Here is a 20698-nt window from a genome sequence, read left to right as displayed (position 1 = left end):
AAACGAATAGTTTCAGGAGTGCTAAAAGTTCAGAATAATCTGAGATTAGTAATAAACACTAAGAACCAAGAAGGCCCATTTAGTGACACAGTAAACAAAATAAAAAAGTATAAGGGAATAGGATCTGTCTGTTGCTGAAAGGTATGGGGCAAACTCGAAAGAGTAGAACAAAAATGGCAGATAGGGAGTTGATAGCTAAGATATATAAGGAAATGTTAAGAAAGCACCTAATTACCTATGATGAGTTCAGATTACAGAGATCATGATCTACAGCCCAGAGTAACAAAAGGACTAAGGGACATGATTCCAGAGCCATCTGTGATACTCTGATTTTTCAAGAACAAAGGAAGTTCCCCGGGTACTTGAAAAAAGTAAACTTTGTCTCAAATGGGGAAAAAAAAAAGAGGGAAAGAACACAATCAGAAAACCACAGGCCAAATGAACTTAGCTTTAATTTCTGGCAAAACTCTATATTATTATAAAGGTATGGTTTTCGTTGTTGAGTCATTTCAGTTATGTATAACTCTTTGTGGCCCCATTTTGGGGTTTTCTTGGCAAAGAAACTGGAGTGGTTTGCCATCTCCTTCTCCAGCTCATTTTACAGATGGAGAAGCTGAGGCAAACAAGGTTAAGTGACTTGCCCAGGGTCACGCAGCAAGTAAGTGTCTGAGATTGGATTTGACTCCGGTCTTTCTGACTCCAGGCCTGGAATTCTTATTCATTGTAGCACCTAACTGCCCAAACTTAGCTTTAATTTCTGGCAAAACTCTCTATTATTAAAGGGATGCTTAATAAACATCTAAGAAAAGGAAACAGTGATGACAGAAAACCTACTGGCTTCATGAAGGACCTTTGACACTAGATTTATCTCATTTCCTCATTTCAGATTGATATATCAGGAGAATGCTAAAATATAGTTTCAACAAAGTATCTACTTCTCTCTTGTTATTCTTGTGGTCATGATAGAAACGGATGTGACTAGATTATAGTACAATCAGGATTCAAAACTACTTGAATGACCACTCCTGAAGAATATGGTTCAATTTAAATTTTAAGTGATGTCTCTAGTGAAGTGCCCCAAGGATTTCTCTTGGGCCCTGAGCTATCTAATAATTTTATCCATGATCTGAATGAAGGCAAATGTGATCTGTTTATCAAATTTAAAGATGACACAAAATTGGAAGGAAACAATAACACAATGGACAAAAGAGCCTAGTTCCAGAAAGATCCTGACAAGTAAAAGCAATGAGTTGGGGGGAAAAACTAACTCTAAAAGTAGAAGATGGAGAAGTTATGGCTAGGTAATAGGTCACTGAAAAAAGATATGGGGGTTCTGCTTGTCTGGAAATTCAGTTTAAGTCATAAGACATTTCATGGCAACAAATAAGTTAAGACAATTTGATGTTCTACCAAGAGAAGTATTGCATACACAAGAGGATATGCCACTGTACTCTGTCCTAATCAGACTGTATTTATAGTATTGTGTTTAACTCTCAACAATACATTTTAAAGAGGATCTTGACAAATCTGGAGATCAAACAGAATGGTGGCCTTAGACTATATTATATGAGGATCATTTGGAGGGATGATGAAGGTGGTAAAGATAAGGCTCAGTGGGGATACAAATAAGTATTTAAAGGGCTGTCATGTGGAAGATAAATTCAACTTGGTCTCCTTAGCCAAAGAGAGGAGAATTAGGAGAAACTGGTGGAAGTTGCAGAGACATAGTTTAGACCAGATGTAAGAGAAATAACAATTCTAATAACAGAACCTAAATAATTCCTAATTATTCAAGCTAACTATGCAAAAGTGAAATGCGCTGCCTCAAAAAGTATTGGGTTTTCCTTCATTGGAGGTTTTCAAGCAAAGGTTGAATGAGTACTCATTGGAATGGAAATGTCAACCCTAGTTAATTCTAGTGCCTTCTCTCTGTTAATTATTTCCTATTTATCCTGTATATAGCTTACTATATATTGCTGTATATTTGTTTGCATGTTGTCTTTATGTTGTAAACTCCTTCCAGGCAGGAATTGTCTTTTGCCTCTTTCTGTACCCCCAGAGCTTAGCAAAGTGCCAGACACATAGGACACACTTAATAAATGTTTACTATTTGACAGAAGATTCTTATATAGTATCAAATTGGACTACTGGGGTCTGTGGTCTCTTCCAACTCCAGACTGCTGTAATTTCTGAGACTATAGACATTATAAGACCATAGAGAATTTCATACCAGGCAAATATTCAATATTTGACCATGCTTAAAAGGATATTTTATAGTGTTAAAAATTAGGAGGTGTGAGAATAGTTGTTTACATATAAAAACTACCTTAAAACATTTTTACAAAATTTTTTATATAAAACATCTTATTTTTAAAATTCTGGAATCTTTCTGTATATATTTAAGAAAAGAATGACATCTACTATATTTTTAGTAGATTCCCTGCAGGAATGAGGGGCCTGTTTGAAACAGACAGAAGAGAGTATGATTGGAAGATGAGTAATCTGCCAGACTCCCATTTATTCCTCAACCAAGGTTTCCTTGACATGATCTAGGTCTTGAGAGAATGTCATGAAGTTAGTAGGGCTGGTCAAAAAATGGGTAATTCCAGTTATCAGAAATCAAGCACCTCACTTCACAGATTCTAGTGCTAGAAACAACCTCAGAAGGGAGATGATGTAACTCTCCCCCTCTTTTTTTCTTTTCTGGTGAAGACAGCTCTTTCACGGACAAAGAAAGTGAAGCCCAAAGAGAAGCCATGGCTTTCTCAAAGTGAAACACCTGATTATTGATAGAGCCAGGACTAGAACCTAGCTCTTCCAATTTAAAATCCAATAGTCTTTTCATTGAATTACACTTGCCTCCAAAAAAGGCCATTCAGCAAGAGCATTCCAAAGACTAACAGAACTGGAAGGGACATCAATATCATCCTGTCCATCCAACTTCCTTCATTTTACAGTGAATACAACTTGACACTGCTTTACTAATGACTCTGAAGAAGTTGCCACTGGACTTAAAACTGAGGAGCTGCCAACATTTGCTCCAAAAGAATGAATCCACACATCAGATTCTGAGAATTTTTCTTCATGTCCTGAGTTGAAAGAGCCACCAAATATCCAAGATATAAAAATGCTGCCAGAACTGTCTCCCAAAAAGTAACAGTCACAATGCTAAGTAGAAACACCCAGCAAAAGTACCTCAGTGCAGATTTCTGAAGAGTGGAGTTTCTCATACAGGTGCTCCAGGGCACAGGAACTAAGTTATTAGGACTAAGGGTCCCGAATTATATGTGCCTCTGGTCATCAACATAAACAATAGAAAAAAGAATCCCTTTCCAACGATCCCTGTAATTCACCCTCAAGTTTCCACCAATAAAGATGTATTCAGGAAGGGCAGTGACAGTGTCATTCAGAAAAAGCTAGGTAATTATTTTCCAGTCTTTCCAGTCTAGATTAGCAATGTATCAGCTACAGAGATAAACTCAGCAATCTCTCTTCCTCAAAAAAAGAATCAAGTAATTCAAAAGGTAAGAGGAAGAGGTTAATAGCCCTTTCACGTCCCTGAGTAGGTAAAAGCAACAAAAATCCTATAGACACAAAAGGAGAAAGAAAAAGAGGCACTGGCCAATATGTTAAAAGCAAAAGGTAGAGGAGTGCTTGAAATATATCATTGTGATGGTCACTTACCGTACAGCTAGAAAGCAATAGACAGTCCCTCAGCATTCTACAGGTTATATGAAGTCTTGCCGTGACATTGATCATTCCAAGCAGCATCACTTGGAAGAAGAAGGCCTGCTTGTGTAAAGCTGAAGAGGGAGTTTGGATTAAGACGTTTCAATAATTCTGTTCCTGCACCAGACAAGGAAGTTTGTGTCCATCATCCCCAACCCAAAGCAAAGCAGTCAGGGAAGTAGTGAAGAATGAAGTCTTCATATATCTTTAAAGAAGGTCAAAGCAAGAATAGTAGAGAAAATTGTCACTGTAAGTCATGAAACAGAAAAAGTATTATAGCTTTAAGAAACCTCAAAGGAAGCAAAAACAGGGTGTAGTAAATAAAGTTCCAGGGCAAGGGGAAAAGCAGAGGTGACCAAAGAAAGATAAAATCCACTTCAATCACTGTCAAGGATAAAAGTAGATATGGCTTTGGTGAATGGCTTTCACCGAGAGGCATGCTGTGGAGCTAGCTGACTTTCCTGGTATGGTCATAGTGGCAAGGATTTAGGATCAGATTAATCTCTCCTATCTAGACAATGATTTGGGAGGGGGGATGTGGACTGCTCTAGTAAGGTGCTTTTACTTGTCTGAAGGAAACAGATTCAATAGCAGAACTGACTTAACCTGGAGATGCTCAATCACCTGAGCTCCTGATACTGGCAAACTAATTAATCAGTTAATATTTATTAAGTGCCCACTACATGCTAGGCACTGTACTAAGTGTGTATCACTGATGTTTATCTGAGCAAAAGTGACAGTAGCTGCTTGCAGACCTATTGGTGCACTGAGGACAAATACTCTTCTTCCTGCCAGATTCAATCAAAGTTATCTAGGTACATCCACCTTAAGATGACCATTTTCCAACCAAACTTCTCTCTGGATGAGAAAAAAGATGATGCCTAACCATGAATGATAACTGAAAGTATTCCAACATCTTTCTAAAGAGTAGGAACGGGACAGCTAGGTGGAGCAGTGGATAGAGCAACCTGCCCTGAAGTCAGGAGGACCTGAGTTCAAATCCGATCTCAGACCAAACACTTGACACTTACTAGCTGTGTGATCCTGGGCAAGTCACTTAACCCCAATTGCCTTTTAAAAAAAAAAAAAGAGTAGGAACCACAATCCTGTCAGTTCAATTTCAGACCCTTTCATGAAAGAAGCTGCTACCATGACTGCAAAAAGGTGGCCCAGGATCAACTTTTTCTTCAGAGTTTTATCTATGTAAAATCTTACCCATCCAACAACTTAGGGGGAAATGTTACAATAAAACTTAGACATACGTCTTTCTCTCCTCAGTACTACTTTAATATTACCATAGCAAAAACAAAATACTAACTGAACTGATCGATTTACACATATGAACAAGAATATCCCACTCAGATATAGTTACAGAAACCAAAAACAATGAAGAATAAAATCTAGGAAATCTAAGACTATTAAATTGGAGAATAATGGAGGGTTGAAGTTCATAGATGGGTTCTGCTGTGGACTTGGATATTCCATAGCCAATCCCCTTATCTCTTATACAATTAGCTTAACAAAGAATGGCAATCCACCTACAACCTAGGCAGAGAAATGATCACTACAAAGTTCTACACACTCATTTAAAGTATTTCTTGTATGCTTAGTATAATAGAATAATTATCTGAGTCTGATGGGAGAAAATGCCATTGTGTAATCATATCTAGAAGCAGGAGAAAAAAAAAATTATACTCTCCTTAAGTCCCTTCTACTCAGTGATTGTATGAGAACAATTCTAAATGCATTCTTATCACCCTTCATATTACACTACCTCAATTTCTTCATATATAAATATAACATTATTTTTCTAATACAAAAAGGGGGTAAAATAACTAACGTTATTTAATGCTCATACCATCTCATGGGGGGAGGTGGAGCCTTCCAGTATAGAATCATAGACTCAGAGCTGTAAGAGACCTTAAAACCCTTCATTTTAAAGATGAAGAAATCAAGGCCCAGAAAGATAAAGTAACCTGCTGAAGGTCCAATTAGTTAGTGGCAAAGCTAGCAAGAATGCAGGGTTTATGACTACTAATTTGATGAGCTTTCCATATATTCCTGAAGAATTTTTTCAAAACTTTAATAATTTTCTGGAGGATGATGCAGATGAAATTCCTACTGCTGCCTCTGAAGTTTCTAATATATATAAATGGAATGTATCTTCTTCATTAGAGGATATAGACAATACTTGATTAGATGATATAGATATAGTTATTAACTCTTTAAACATCAAATAAGATGCTTTAGTGAATAACTTCATTGTGAGAAATCATATTTCAGGTCTAAATGGTTGGAAATGAAACATGTTCACTTAAATGAATAAACAATTTAGAAAGTTTTAAGTTACCATACCCACACAGACCAGACCTTTCTTCCTTCAAGTGTTGTATATTGACTTTTATTTTAGTGATTTGGGGGGGGGGGGTTTGATGTTTGTAGAGGGAGGGCAGGGAAGTTGCTGGATAATTTCTTTATAACAAGACCCCCCGCCCAAAAAAAGCTACAATCTTCTATAAGAGCTAATTAATCAGAATCAAATGTTCTCCAACTGTATTCTAAATTACTTATAGGCAGGCACAATGCCTTATACAGGTAGTACTAATTTCCAACACAATTGTTGTCAGAAATTACATCATAAAGGAGATTGCCATGAAGCAAATTCTGTCTTCCCATAGGAACAACACTATAACTGAGGGTTGTACTCCCCATCAAGGACATCAAATAAATCATATGTTATAACCAAATTTAAAAACAGTAAACATACAACCACAAGTTTATATAATCTTTTAAACTAATAAAATTATTATTTAAGTCATATGAAATGGGAATGAATGAACTTCTATATATATAGAGAGAGAGAGAAGTATAAAGCTTCTACAAGGGACCCCAAAGTACCATACAGTATACATTCATGGCACAAAAAATACATCCCTACTTATATCATAAATTTAACCTAAAACTTAATCTGCTACCTATAATAAACATTGAACATTTAATTTATAACTGTTTCCCCTAGAATTCAGAATGATTTTTAGGAGATGATCTGGATCACCCAAGTCTCTTCAAAAACTGTACAAGTTTAAAATGGTATCTTTTTCTTTTGATAAACTACTCTGTAATATTAGATTACATGCTACTTAAGAAAATGATCTATGTGTATCTATCTTTGTATCCCTCTTACCACAGGGACTTGCACAAAATAGAGACTTAACAGATGTTTATTAAACTGAATTCCAAGTAACACATTAAAAATGCTTTCTGCAGTAGTTATTTATACATATATCGTATTTCTCTTATTAAGCCATAAATTCCTTGAGGGAAGAAACTAAACTCTCTCACAACTTTGTATCTCCAAAATACCTACTCCAGTGTCTGGAACACAGAGATACTTTAACAGATTTGTGATCTTACTGTCTAGGAGTCAGGAGATCTGGGTTTAGATCCCGGCTCTGTCCATAACTAACTACAGTGTGTAATTTCATCTACAAAATGAGGCATGATCTACATTATCATTAAGGTCTCTTCTAGTAATCTGAGTCTATTATTTATTCAGGGGTGGGGAACCTGCAGCCTTGAGGCCACAAGTGGCCTTCTAGGTCCTTAGGTGTGGCCTTTTGACTGAGTCCAAGTTTTACAGAACAAATCATTTTATTATTAAGGGAATTTGTTCTGTGAAAGTTTGGATTCTGTCAAAGAACCACACTTGAGGACCTAGGGGCCACATGTGGCCTTGAGACCACAGGTTCCCCATCCTCAAGGACAAAATAATCAGTCATATCAACTTCAAAGATGAGTGTGGCAAAGGAAATAGGGAAAATAAGTCAACATAAAAAATTTTAAATTTAAAAAAAAATTGGTTAAAAAAAATACAAGCATGAAGAACATCTGTTCTTCAGAAGCCTCACTTTAAAACTGAATAGATGTGAGGAAAAACCTAATAACTAGAGCTATTCAAAAATGGAATAGTTTGCTTCAGGAGATTTCCTCTCACTTATTAAATGACCACTTGCAAAATATATTATGGAGAATATTCTTGTTCAGGTGCTAGCTGAACAAGATAGCCTCTAATATGTCTTCTAATTTCATGATTCTGAGTTTCCTGGTCTCTCTCACAGAATTTCTAGACAAGCAAAAAGCAGTATCTTGATTAAATAGCTGCTGCTTTTGATTTCAGATTTCTGGTAGAAACTAAGGAATGAATAAAGGTGACAAGATAGATAATTCATAAGGATCACTGGATTTGGGTCTGGAAGGGACTTTTTACAGATCACCTAAGTTAATTTCTTTATTTTACAGATAAGGAACACTAAGGCCCAGGGAGGTTAAATGACTTCCCTAAAGTCATAAATATCTTGAGGAACAGCCAGAATTTGAACTTAGGCCCTTGGACTCCAAATCAAGTGCTCTGACACTAAATTTCTCACTGTTCAGTACATCATCTTTAGAGCTAGGAGGTACTTCTCACTTAGTCCACATTCTTATTTTACAGATGAAGAAACTGAGACCTGGAGGTCAACTGACCTGCCCAATCACTCAGCTAGCAAATGTCTAAAGCGAGATACAAACCCAAGTCTTCCTGACTCCAAGTCCAGCAGTCTATCCACTATACCAATTTATGTAACTTAAAAGAATCAGACCTAAGAACTAGTATTAGCAAACGAGTGCATCAAAATCCAAAGTCAGGAAAGACAGAAACTGTTCATTTGCGCTTTCCTGAAACCAAGTACAGTGTTTGCCTTGAGGTCTCTTCCTTGCTTGATTTCTTAGGTATGGTGGGAAAAATGACACACTTGGAGTAAAAGGAAATCTTTGATAATTATCAGTTATGTAGCAATGGACATCTCCCCTAACCTCTCTGAGCCTGAGTTTACTCATTTGCAAAATGGAACTAATAATGCCTATAGTGCCTAACAGGACTGTTGAAAAGGTCAAATGAAAAAAAAAAAGTATGCAAAGCACTTTTCTACACTATTCCAACTATAAAGTACTATATAAATATCAGCTGTTGGTGTGCTTACTATTGTTGTATGGAACTGTCTGCTATAGAAAATGGTATTTTAGCCAAAGCACTGTTACTATGCACATGGAAATATCTTAGCTATACAAAGCAATCCTTAAAATGGACTGTACACGTACATGTATTACAAAAGAAAATAAATATGCTTTTACATGGTTTAAATACAAAGAAGGACCTAGATAGCTTTGAGGTCTCTTCCAGCTCTATTACTTAGTAAATTCAAATACATTATGCTGAAGGCATTCTATTTATTACCTACATAATCACTAAGCTGCATATGAAAATAAGGATACTGGACTAGGTGAGAGGTGCCTTCCAGCCTAGACTATAAGTCATTTAGAGATAACTAAAAATCAATAAACTACCAAGCAAGCATTTTTGCTAAGTTACAGTCAATTTCAAAGGATATCACTATGTACTTTCATTCCAGAGAAATCATTTTATTTCAATGAGTTTAGGAGAGCTGTCTTTTATTTACTTCTAAACCAATGGAATTTAAGAAGGAAAATTAATGGACAGAAGATCTAGTTTCTTAATCTACATCTGCCATTAGCCAAGTATATAACCTTGGTCAAGACATTTCACCTCACTGGAACTCAGTTTCCACATTTGTAAAACAATGGGGTTGGGCTAAAGAGTTCTTAAGTTAGAAGTTCTATGGCTTTCATCCAGGCTTTTGAAACTTTGAAGATGGTTAATCTCCCTAAACCACATGGTAATAAAATTTACCACTACTACATCAAACTAAAACAATAATAACAATAATAATAATAATAATAATAAATGACACTAGTTTCTGTACATGTGCTGACCTCTAGGTCTACAAAACACTCTGTATAGTTATAAAATGAAGGTCTTAAGTCTAGATGGTCTCTATCATTCCTTCTAGCTCTAAAATTCTACATATCTGTAGGTAATACTATTGGACCACTAATCAGTAGGACACTTGCTAGATATGAGTTGTTCTACCAGTAGTGATGAGATAGTTGGTAATACGAAGCCCTGTGATCAAGGGCACTATCATAAGGACACCAGGACAACGACAGAGCAGATAGAGCAGGGATAGAGCAGTCCTTCCTAAGAAAGTTCTTAACTGTTCGGAGTTAACTAGCTCAACAGGTCAGACTTTGGTCTCATTAGCATCTAATGCTAATCAAATGAAAACCTGAAATCCATGATTAATAAAAACAAACTTATTTTCAAAGGAAAAATTATCTTGTAAGGCACATTTTTTCCCAAAAAAAAAAAGTGTAATTTAGTGTCTTTTTAACACCAGGTTAAAAAGGAAGTACGAGTTCATAAATAGAGGGGTTGGCCTTAGGATGAGGAAAATCTGGGTTCAAGTCCTGCCAAGACACATACTAGCAGCTAAGTGAAAAAGTGGATAGAGTATTGGACTTGGAGTGGGAAGACAGAAATTGTAATTCAACTTGGATCCAACAATCAGACACTTACAGGTTCTAAGTGATACTGGGCAAATTACTTAACATCTCAGCCTCAGTTTCCTCATGTGTAATGGAAATAATAGCACCTGTCTTATAGGGTTGTTATGAGCATCAAATGAGATTACATTTGCAAAGCATTTTGCAAACTTTAAAGCACCATATAAATGCCATTATTGTTAATGTTACTGTTGTTACTGTTATTATTATTATTATTTTTATTATATGATCATGGCCAAGTCACTTAACCTGTCCCAGGCAACCTTCTAAGATTATGAGTTACAAGTAGAGGAAGTTTGTGCATTGATTAAATCACCAGTTGGCATCAAAAAACTTCGGATTTAACCATGTGACACCTGTAATTTGTTAAATTACTTTATTATGCAAAAACAAAAGCTTTTCTGACAAAAGTTAAGGGACCACAGATTCTGAAAATGAAAATACTCCAAACTAAAAAGTATACTACCAAAATGGAGGTAAAGAAAAAAAGAAAACTAAGAAATGAATATTGATTAGCTGGAAAACTGTAATTAAATGTCTGATCCTACAACTAAATCTGGCATTAATGTGTTGCATGATGCTGGGCAAGAAAGTCACAACCACATTGTTCCCCAATGTATCTATATATATATTGGAGAAAACATAGTTACATAATTTGAACTATCACATTTGAATGGGAAACAATTTATAACTCATTACCAAGCAACAATTAGTATTACCTAAGGCAGGAAACTTCCCAAAGATTTAGCAAGCATTTTCTAACTTCATCACGAGGAACCTTGACAGGAGAAAGGACCTTAAAAGTCATCTGATCCAATTTACCATCCCCTGCAGATAGACAGATAGGATAGATAAATTGATCTATGTAATCAATGTATATATGTGTATGTATACATAAGGCACATGCACACACACACAATATCCCTGAAAAGTGGTCATCCAGCCTCTGCATAAATTCAACCAGAGATAGGTAGTGCCCACAAATCATTTCTCAACATTTTTACTTACTGGAGGAGTCTTTATATATTGAGCTGCAATCTGTCTCATGTTAATATGTAGTCTTAGTTCTTTCTCCAGAAGCTACAGAGTAAGTTTAATGATTCCTCCTCTAGATAATACCTTCCAAATATTTGAAAGGAGCCATTGACTACTGTGTCTTGCATGCCTAACCTATTCCACTGACCCATCACTCTATTTCTTAGCCAGTACCAAGTAGTTTTGATGATTGCTGCTTAATAATACAATTTAAGATCTGTAACGGCTAGGCCACTTTCTCCTGCATTTCTTTTCATTAGTTCCCTTGATATTCTGGACCTTTTGTTATTCCAAATGAATCTTATTATTTTTTCTAGTTCTATAAAATTTTGGTAGTTTGGTATAACAATGAATAAGTAAATTAGTTTAGGTAGAAATGTCATTTTTATTATATTAGCAAATATTTCAAATATTTGAAAAGAGCCATCATGCTCCTTTCCTCACCTTGCTTTAGGAGAATAGGTTCTTCAAAGCTAGAAGGGTTCTTAGGAACCACTTAGTCTCTTGTCCAAGATAAACATTGGTTAATCAACTGTTCACTTTATATAACACAGTATTTCAGGCTTCTTACCATTTCTGGACCCTTCCAGTTTATTATTTGCCTTTAAATGTAGGTTCAGAACTGAATACAGTATTTCAGAAGCTGTCTGATCAGTACAGAGGATGTACTTAACAATGGAGTTCTGGATGCAAAAAAGAGAAAACTCTGGAATATAACTCTTCTCCAGAGTTACCAATGATCTCTTAAATGTCAAAGTTAATGACCTTTTCTCAGTTCTCATCCTTCTTGACCTCTCTGCAGCCTTGGACATTGTCAATCACACTCTTCTGCCTGATAATCTCTAGGTTTTCATGACATTGTTTTCTCTCCTGTTTCTCATCCTACTTCTCTGACTGCTCCTTCTCAGTCTCCTTTGCTAGACCTCCATTCATGTCATGCCCTCTCACAGCTGATGGTCCCCAAGGCTCTGTGTCCTGGGGCTACTTCTCTTTTTGTTCTATCCTGTCTCACTTGGTGATCTCATCAGCTCCCATAGGTTCAGCTATCATCTCTATGCCGATGATTCCAGATCTACTCATACAGCCCTAGTCTCTCTCCTGAGCTCCAATTTCATATCACCTTTTGGACACCTGGATATCGCATCTGCATCTTAAATTCAATATATCCAAAACAAAACTCATTTTCTTTTCCCCAAATCCTTTCCCTCTTCCCAACTTTCCCACTGCTTACTATAGAGGGCACAACCATCCTCCTAATCACACCCAGGCATATGGTTGTCATCTATGACAACCTCCATGTCATTCTCAGCTTCTCACTCACACATCCCACATAGCCAATCTGCTATCAATCTTGTCATTTCTTCACTCACAACATCTATTGCATGCATTCCCTTCTCTCCACTCAGACAGCCATAACCCTAGCTCAGGATCTCATCATTTCTAACCTGGACTATGGTTGGTCTCCCTGCCTCAAGTCTCTCCCCACTCCAATCTAATCCATCTTCCTAAAGTGGAGGTCTGGCCATGTCACACCTTCCCCTTGCTCAATAAACTCCACTGGTTCCCTATTACCTCCAGGATCATATATAAAATCCTCTGCTTGGCATTTAAGGCCAATCACAACCTGACCCCTTCCTACCTTTCCAGCCTTTTTAGACTTTACTCCCCTTCACTCACTCTATAATCCAGCTACACTGGCCTCCTTACTGTTCCTCACACACAACACTGCATCTCTCCACTCTGTGCCTTTTCACTGGTTGTCCCCCATGCCTGGAATGCTCCCCTCCCCAGTCTCCACCCCTTCACCTTCCTGGGCTTCTCCAAGACTCAGCTCAAATCCCACCAGTTGTTTCAGGTCTTTCTGGGTCTACACACACACACACACCTTTTCTTCACCCTGAGGTTACGTTTCATCTACTCTATATAATCTTGTATGTACATGGTTATTCACATGTTGTCTGTCTCATTTCACTGTTAGCTCTTTGAGGACAGAGACAAAGGTTTTGCCTTTCTTTGTATCCTCAGCACTTAACAAAGTGCCTAGGACACAGTGCAGTTTAATAAATGCTTGCTGACTGAGTAGCTTGTAGTCAGTTAGATGACTTAGGTTCCAGTCCCCAGACAGCCCTGTGACCTGAGAGAATTCATAATTTCTCCAGGCCTTATTTTCACATTTGTAAAATGTGAATAATGATACCTGTGCTACATATGTCACAGAACTGTTACGAAGATCAAACAAGTTCACAATCATGCATTTAGGGCTGGACATGACCCTAGAGGTAATCTAATCCAAGCCGCCTTTTTACAGAGAAGAAAACTGAATCCAGAGAGGTTAAATGCCCAAGACCACATCAGGAATAACAGAGCTTGAATTTGAATTTAAGTCCTCTGACTCCTGATCCAGTGTACTTTCCACTGCACTATGTTAATATTGGTAATGAATTCTACGAAACATAAGGCACATAATTCTTCCACTCAAGTCCTACTTTTATACCTTGTAGAGTAGGGGTAACCCTAGGTTTTTAAAAGGCTATGGAACAGGCCACAAGATGTGAGAAGTATAACACAGCAAGCTGAAAAACTTTCCAATATAATGAAGTCTTGAGGGCAGGGACTTCCCTTTTTGTATTGGTATCCCTTAGAATCTAGCACAGTGACTTGCACAAAGTAGCAATGTATAAGTATGGGCTAGTGATATGTCTATCCTCTGATGACTAGTCAAAGTTTAGATATTCGACAGAAGGCTTACTACTAACCAATAAATTTTCTTTTTCAGTCAAGCTACAGTCAATCTAATAAGACTAGAGGAGTTGATATCTGCATTGGGATAAGGCTGTAAAGCCACACTAATGAAAAGAGAATCACAAGACCTAGTTCAGGCTCTCATTACTCCTAGCCTGGATTATTATAATAGCTTACTGCAAGTACTTAATTGCTCTCCCTGCCGCAAGACTTTCCAATCTATACTCCTCACTTCTGTTACAGTGATATTCCGTAAGTGTAGGTCTAACTTTGTCAGTCATTGAACTCCAATCGTTCCCAATGCCTCTAGGATCAAATATAAATTTCTCTATTCAGATTTTAACACCCTTCATAACTTGTTCACAATCTACCTCTCCAACCTTATTTATTACACATCACTTACTTTCCACATTCTATGGTCCAGACAAACTAGCCTTCTTGCTGCTACTCAAAAAAGACATTTCATCTCTACCTCTGTCTAGTCATGGATGTTCCCAAGTCTTGGAATGCATTCCTTCAACTCCCACAGGAGAGCCCCTAGTTTGCTTTGAAACTCAAGGGCCAAGTTCCACACGAAACCTTTGTATATCCCTTCCCAGCCCTCCTCTACCCCAAAATTATATTGCATACTTTTGTATATACTCACTTATGTACCTGCCTCTTTCCCCTTGAAATGCAAGCTCCTAGATAGCAGGGCAGGTTTGTGAAGTCAGAATCTATAGCACCATACTTGGCATACAGAAAGACTGTAATAAATGTTTGCTTATGGCACCAAGTAATCATTAAGGAAGTTCAAAATTTCACAAACCTCGCCCGCAGACAAGATGGGCACCGCACTTGAGAGTCAGAGGACCTAGGTTCAAATGTTACCTCTGCCACTTACTACTACCTTCGTGACCCTGAGCAAGGCACTAAATCACTCTGGGATTTACTTTTCTCATCTGAAAAATCAAGAGGCTGGACTCGAAGGTCCCCTTTCCGGCTCTCCAATTATAACTAGCTCCCTCGCCCAGGCAGGGTCTCTTGGAGCCGTTCCCAGCTACGACCTCCTCTGGCCCCAGGAGCCCGTCGGTCCTCCCTCACGGCCAAGGGCAGACCGTGCAAACGCACAGAACAGTCCTCGCTCCCACGCGTGCATCCCCGAGCGCAGAAGACGGGGAGGAGTCAGATGGGAAACGCCGGCGGCCTCCTCGCGCGGGCTGAGGCTCCGCGAACAAGGAGGAGGGGGAGGGGAAGAGGGGGCGGCGCGAGCCTCCCGGGAAGGGGAGAGGGGGGCGGCGCAAGCGCTCCCCGCGAAGCTCGACGCCCGCTAGCCCCGGCGCGCGCCCGCCAGCCCAGGGCCAGCAGCGCCGCTCCTCGCCCCTCCCCAGGCGCGGCGCGGGCTGAGCGCGGCCGCGGCTCCGGGCGGTCCTTTCTCCGCCTTCCACCCCGTCACCAGCCCGGCCCCCCCCAGCAACCCTCCCCCCCAGCCTCCCATCCCCCTCCCTCCGTATCTCCTTGCCACAGGCTCCCTCCCCCTCCAACCTCTGCTTTAATGAACCCTTGAGGGGCGGACGGACAGACGGACAGCTGCGAGTCCCGCGCCGCGGAGGTGGGGACGGCCGGAGCTGGTGCTGTTCCCGCCGCGGCTGCCCAGGACACTCTTCCGGGGGGGGGGGGGGGGGGGGGGGTGGCCGGGGGGGGGGGGCGTCGGGGGGGGGGGGGGGGGGGGGGGGGGGAACAAGATGGCGTAACCTCTGCTCTCGTGGTGGGGGGAGGAGGTGCGCGGTTGAGACTGTGCGGGGGAGGAGGCAGAAGCGGGAGGTAATAACTTAGGACTCCCCCACGCCGCAGACCTACAAAGCACTGAGGGGCGGACGCATGCGCCTTCCGCCAACGGGGGTTCGCCGCTGTCTCTCGAGCTACTTCCGCCACGCTCCTGCGAGGCGGGGGAGGGGCGGCGGCGGTCCGGGGCCCGGGGAGGGAGGGGGGAGGGGGGACGGGGGGTTGGAACCCGCCGTCTGCGGCCATGTTCGTGGCGATCCTGCTCCAGCTGTGCGATGCGGGGCGGGTGGTTAATGGAAGTGTTTGGGAACAGGCTTCCAAGGAAGGGTCGTGGGTTTTCAAGGAACTAGGTTAGGAAGTAGAGGGGTTGATTTTGATTCTTGTGAATTAAATCAGTAAGCATTTATTAAATGCCTACTGTGTGCCGGGCTCTATGGCGAGCGCCAAAGGGTGGGGTGCGGGCCTCAGCTGGATCCAGGCTGGACTCAGGGACCTGGGACCCCAGGGTAAATTGAGGCCGAGAGTACAGGAAAGTCAAAATGTGGTATAGTGACTGGACATCAGGAGGACCTGGGTTCAGTTCCTGACTCAGACAGTTGTGACCCTGGTAGAGTCACCTTATCTAAGCCTCAGTTTCTTCTGTAAAAGTGAAGGATCTCTAAGGAACCTTATAGCGTTAAATCCATGATCCTGTACTAGGGAGGATTATTTACCCATCTGCCAGAGCCTTGAGCTAAAATGGGGAAATAGAAGTGGGTGTGGGATAGTAGAAGGAGGGGGAAGGTAATTTCTGACACTTGAACCCAATGCCACACACAGTTCTTGGACACCAACTCCATCTACACAGTTTTTGGCTACTACACTATTCCCTTCAATATTCAATTAAACATTTTCACCCAAATTTTCTTTTACATGATTAATAGCTAACATAAATAGTACTCCTTTTGGGAGCCTGGTTCTATATGAAAGTTTTGCTGGATATTCTCTCCCCATGTGTGCTTTCCTTAGTTTTTTCCTATTAGTATGCCCTCAGGTTCAAAATGAAAAATTGGATATACTTGTTTTCTAGATCATCAGTATCAATTACATAAACATAGGTAAATCAGAGATAATCCAGTTCCTTACCCTCTTCTAAGTTATTTAAAATAAACTAATGGCTTTCTGAAACTGATTTTTAAATTTTTTTTTCTCCATGCTGCCTCGGGGGAGGGATAATCATGTTTGTGGCACTCCTGCACGTGCAGTCTAAATTTCAGCAATGACACACTCTTATAACAATGTTATACATGGTGAAATATTGTGACCCTTTTCTTTTTGATTTTACTATCCTGCCATTGTCTCCTTCCTCTGAATTTGTGTTCCAGATTAATTTTTTTTACAGAAATTTATAGTTGTATTGAGGAAGCCTGGTACAGTAGAAGGAACTTTAGCACTGAAATGAAAGAACCTAGCTTTAAATCCCTTCATTACTGCCTGTGTGACCTTAGGCAAGTCACTAGTCTGTCTCAATTTCCTCTTCTGAAAGTCAGGAGCAGGGTGTAGACTAGAGGGCCTCTGATTTCTCTTCCATTTCCATAATCCTATTGTTTCTTGTGCAATATCATTCACTTCTTACACACATGGTGAACTTAATTTTTGCATTTTGCTTTTAGTGATTTCACAACACTTCAATTTATGCCAAATACCAGGGTGATCATAAGAATAAGGAATACCCACCATAATAACAATCTTGAGACTCAGTTCAATATAGATTGTAGAATTTAGAGAAAGGTAACAAAAGGTGTTACCCTGTATGTGAAGTTGAAGCAACTAACTGAAATCAAGATGGATCTAAAGAAGTCATCTTAAACCAAAACATTTTAATGAAAATTTCACTAAATGAGAATTGATAGTGTTTCTTGATTTAAAGATAGACCTGTAGGTTATATACTCACCGTAATACTACCAACAGTGTTAACAAATACCTCCTTACACAGAAACTGTTTCCAAGAAAGTCCAATCTCATTATCAGTTATGTCCTTCAAGAGACTGAACTTTTAAAATTAGGACATTAGAAGAAGGGGAAGAACTCTAGCTCTCCTCGAATTATTTGTTATTGATAATCATTTCTCTCAAGAGTCAAATCCTGACTCTGCTGCTTATTATTGGTGGGACCCTAGGTAAGGCAATTCCTCTCCCTGGACTTTAGTTTTTTCATCTGTAAAATAAGGAATAGATGATCATTGAGGCCTCTTCCAGCTCTAAATCAATGTTTCTATTATCTTATATACGAAAGAAGTTTTTAAAAGTAAGAACTTGGGGAGGAAATCATATATACAGAATAGTGGAAGTTAAAGGCATCACACAGTAAAAGATGGTATGGGATTTGTGATATTGCCAGAGTTCTAGAAGGTCTTGGAATGTTAGTCATTTATGAGCTGTGCTTCTACCTCTTGTAGCCTGCTAAAACCATAATTGTCTGGGGTGGGGAGGGGAGAGTAAGTTTTACTTTACAATAGTGATGATTTGCTTATAGTTTTACAGGACTGTGGAACTCAGAAGATCAGAAAAAATTTTTTCCACTAAGTACCATATCATTAACATCAATTATCCTAGAATATAAATGCTACTGGGGTGTCATTTAAGTACAACAAGGTAAAACAGTGAAGTTCTTGCTGAAGTTAAGGCATTGGTTACTACTGGTCTCAGAAAAAGAGAAGTGATTTCCAGAGCATGTGGGGAATACACAACAGGAGACCAAGTGAATTCATCATACCACAAAAATGTCTCCATCCTGTCGACAAAGTCATTAAAGAAAAATGAAGCATTGTTTCTGAAGACTTTTACATTCCTTTGGCATAATAACTTCAATATAGAAACACTGGTGCAAAGAGAAATTGCACATATTTAAGTTAAAATGTCTGCTTTAAAAAAAGTATCTGGATTATGTAATAGAAGAAGTCCTCCATGCTCCAAAGAAGAGTCGGAGCCACTGCAGAAGCCACAGCTAATAAGGAGCCGTCTGCAGTGTGATGGAGTGGTTTTTTCTGCTTCTGCCAACAAGTCAAAGCAGATGCCAATGTAGACAATTCATTTCAGATGACCTGCAAATGATGTTGTCCTACAAATACTTTTACACTTTGGTGATGTGTGACTATCTTGTTTTTTTTAGGAAGCCTTTTAGATACGTGTGTGCATGTGTGTATGCATACATGTGAGACAATATGTGTACATACTTACAGGTATACATATGTATATTTTATACATATGTGTGTATATACATGTGCATGCATGTGTATGCATATTTGGTTTTTTGCTATTTTTTCCTTTGCCACCTTTACTTTCTTCAGTGCTTAAGCAGTAACCAAAAAAAAAAAAAAAAAAGTTGAATGAGAATTAGAGAACTTGGCTGTATCCAGTTTATTTTAATTTTCTGGCACTGAGTATCTGAGTCATAGTGAAATGTAGCATTTGCAGTGTCTAAGCTAAAACATGTCAATGTCAAGTATTAGACTTTATTTTAGATACAGATTTCTTTCACTGAGAAGGATCCTCAGCTTTGCCAATAAAAATGCTATATGACCTTGGGCAAGGTACTTAAGCTCCTTTAGGATTTAACCTACTCATCTATAAAACAGGATTGGGACCTCTTCACATTCTCAAGTTCTTTGATGCTTGAAAGCAAAGAGGACCAAAGAGTAGACCCTGAAGTTACATGCTCACTATAGTACTACAAACAGTGTTAACAAATACCTCCTTACACAGAAACTGTTTCCAATTACAGAAGATTCCCCATAAGGCTCTATTCTACTGACTTTAAGCAGTCCAAACTTAGACTAAAAGCAGTGCTAGAATGGCCAAAGGATTAAAAGTTCAAACTGCATTATGTATATCAAAACTAGGTTTTTAATTGCCAACCTTTTTTGGAAAAAAAAAATTTACTAAGCAATCAGAAAGTCAATCTAACTTTCGGAGACTATACACAGAAAAAAATATTCAGTATATATGTATTGTAGTAGCTTTTGTCTTATAGATACTTCAAAAATGCCCTATTAAAAAATTCTTTTTTTCCTTTTTTTATTAGTTTGTTTTGATTTATCAACAATCATTTCCATAAGCTTTTCAGTTTAAAATTTTTCTCCCCCTCCCTCCCCAAGATGGTGAGCAATCTGATATAGGCTATACATATACATTCCTATTAAGCATATTTTCACATTAGTGATGTTGTAAGGAAGAATTGGAACCAATAAGAAGAACCATCAGAAAGAGGAAACAAAACAAAACAGAAGAAAAAAATAGCAAATAGTATGCTTCAATCTGCATTCAAACTCCATAGTTCTTTCTTTGGATGTGGATAACATTTCCCATCATGAGACCTTTGGAGATGTCTTAGATCCTTGCATTGCTGAGAAAGGCGAAGTCTATCAAAGTTAGTCATTGCACAGTGTTGCTGTTACTGTGTACAACGTTCTCCTGGTTCTGCTCACTTCACTCAGCATCAATCCATGCAAGTCTTTCCAGGTTTTTCTGAAGTCTGCCTGCTCATCATTTCTTACAGTATGATAGTATTCCATTACATTCATATACCACAACTTGTTCCTCAATATCCAATTCTTTGCCACCACAAAAAGAGCTGCTATAAATATTTTTATACATATGGGTCCTTTTCCTATTTGTGTAATCTCTTTAGGATACAAAAAAAATCTTGAAATGAATTCACTTTACTCTGAAATAAATGCTATATCTGCAGTGAAGCAAGAAAATCATCAGGAAACTTTTTGAATACTAGCTCAAAGGTACCAATAGGAAACAACAAGCAAGTTATTTATCTTGAAATAGTAGTGTAATTAAAGGAGTAGTAAATCTGGAGTCAGAGGGCTGTTTTAGAATCCCAGCTCTCTGACTTATTTAAGAGTGCTTACTGTGTAACCCTGTACAATTCATTTAGCATTTTAGAGCCTCAGTTTCTTTATCTGTAAAATAAAGG

General features: G+C 38.9%; 1 protein-coding gene across 5 annotated transcripts in view; it reads right to left on the bottom strand.

Annotated features, from left to right (window-relative positions):
* The window catches only part of SUPT3H (SPT3 homolog, SAGA and STAGA complex component), a 663195-nt gene extending 647617 nt beyond the window's left edge, over positions 1 to 15578 (bottom strand). The window contains exons 1-2 of one of the 5 annotated variants that reach the window (XM_027838344.1): positions 15493 to 15576; positions 10911 to 11019 (exon numbers count right to left, since the gene is read on the bottom strand). Coding sequence is in view for 2 of the 5 variants with exons in the window: in XM_027838346.1 (XP_027694147.1) it covers positions 3685 to 3771 (87 nt within the window). In the remaining 3 variants the exon portion in view is untranslated. Of the gene's footprint in view, positions 1 to 3684; positions 3935 to 10910; positions 11020 to 14776; positions 14851 to 14900; positions 15044 to 15492 lie in introns of those variants that run through there. The other 4 variants (XM_027838343.1, XM_027838342.1, XM_027838345.1 and 1 more) reach the window with 4 other exon arrangements.
* Between the last annotated feature and the right edge of the window lie 5120 nt (positions 15579 to 20698).

This window comes from Vombatus ursinus, unplaced genomic scaffold (genome assembly GCF_900497805.2).
Source record: "Vombatus ursinus unplaced genomic scaffold, bare-nosed wombat genome assembly UNPS02014826.1, whole genome shotgun sequence".
Taxonomy (NCBI): domain Eukaryota; kingdom Metazoa; phylum Chordata; class Mammalia; order Diprotodontia; family Vombatidae; genus Vombatus; species Vombatus ursinus.
The sequence above is the reverse complement of the archived record's forward strand: the minus strand, read 5'-3'. Positions and strand labels throughout refer to the sequence as shown.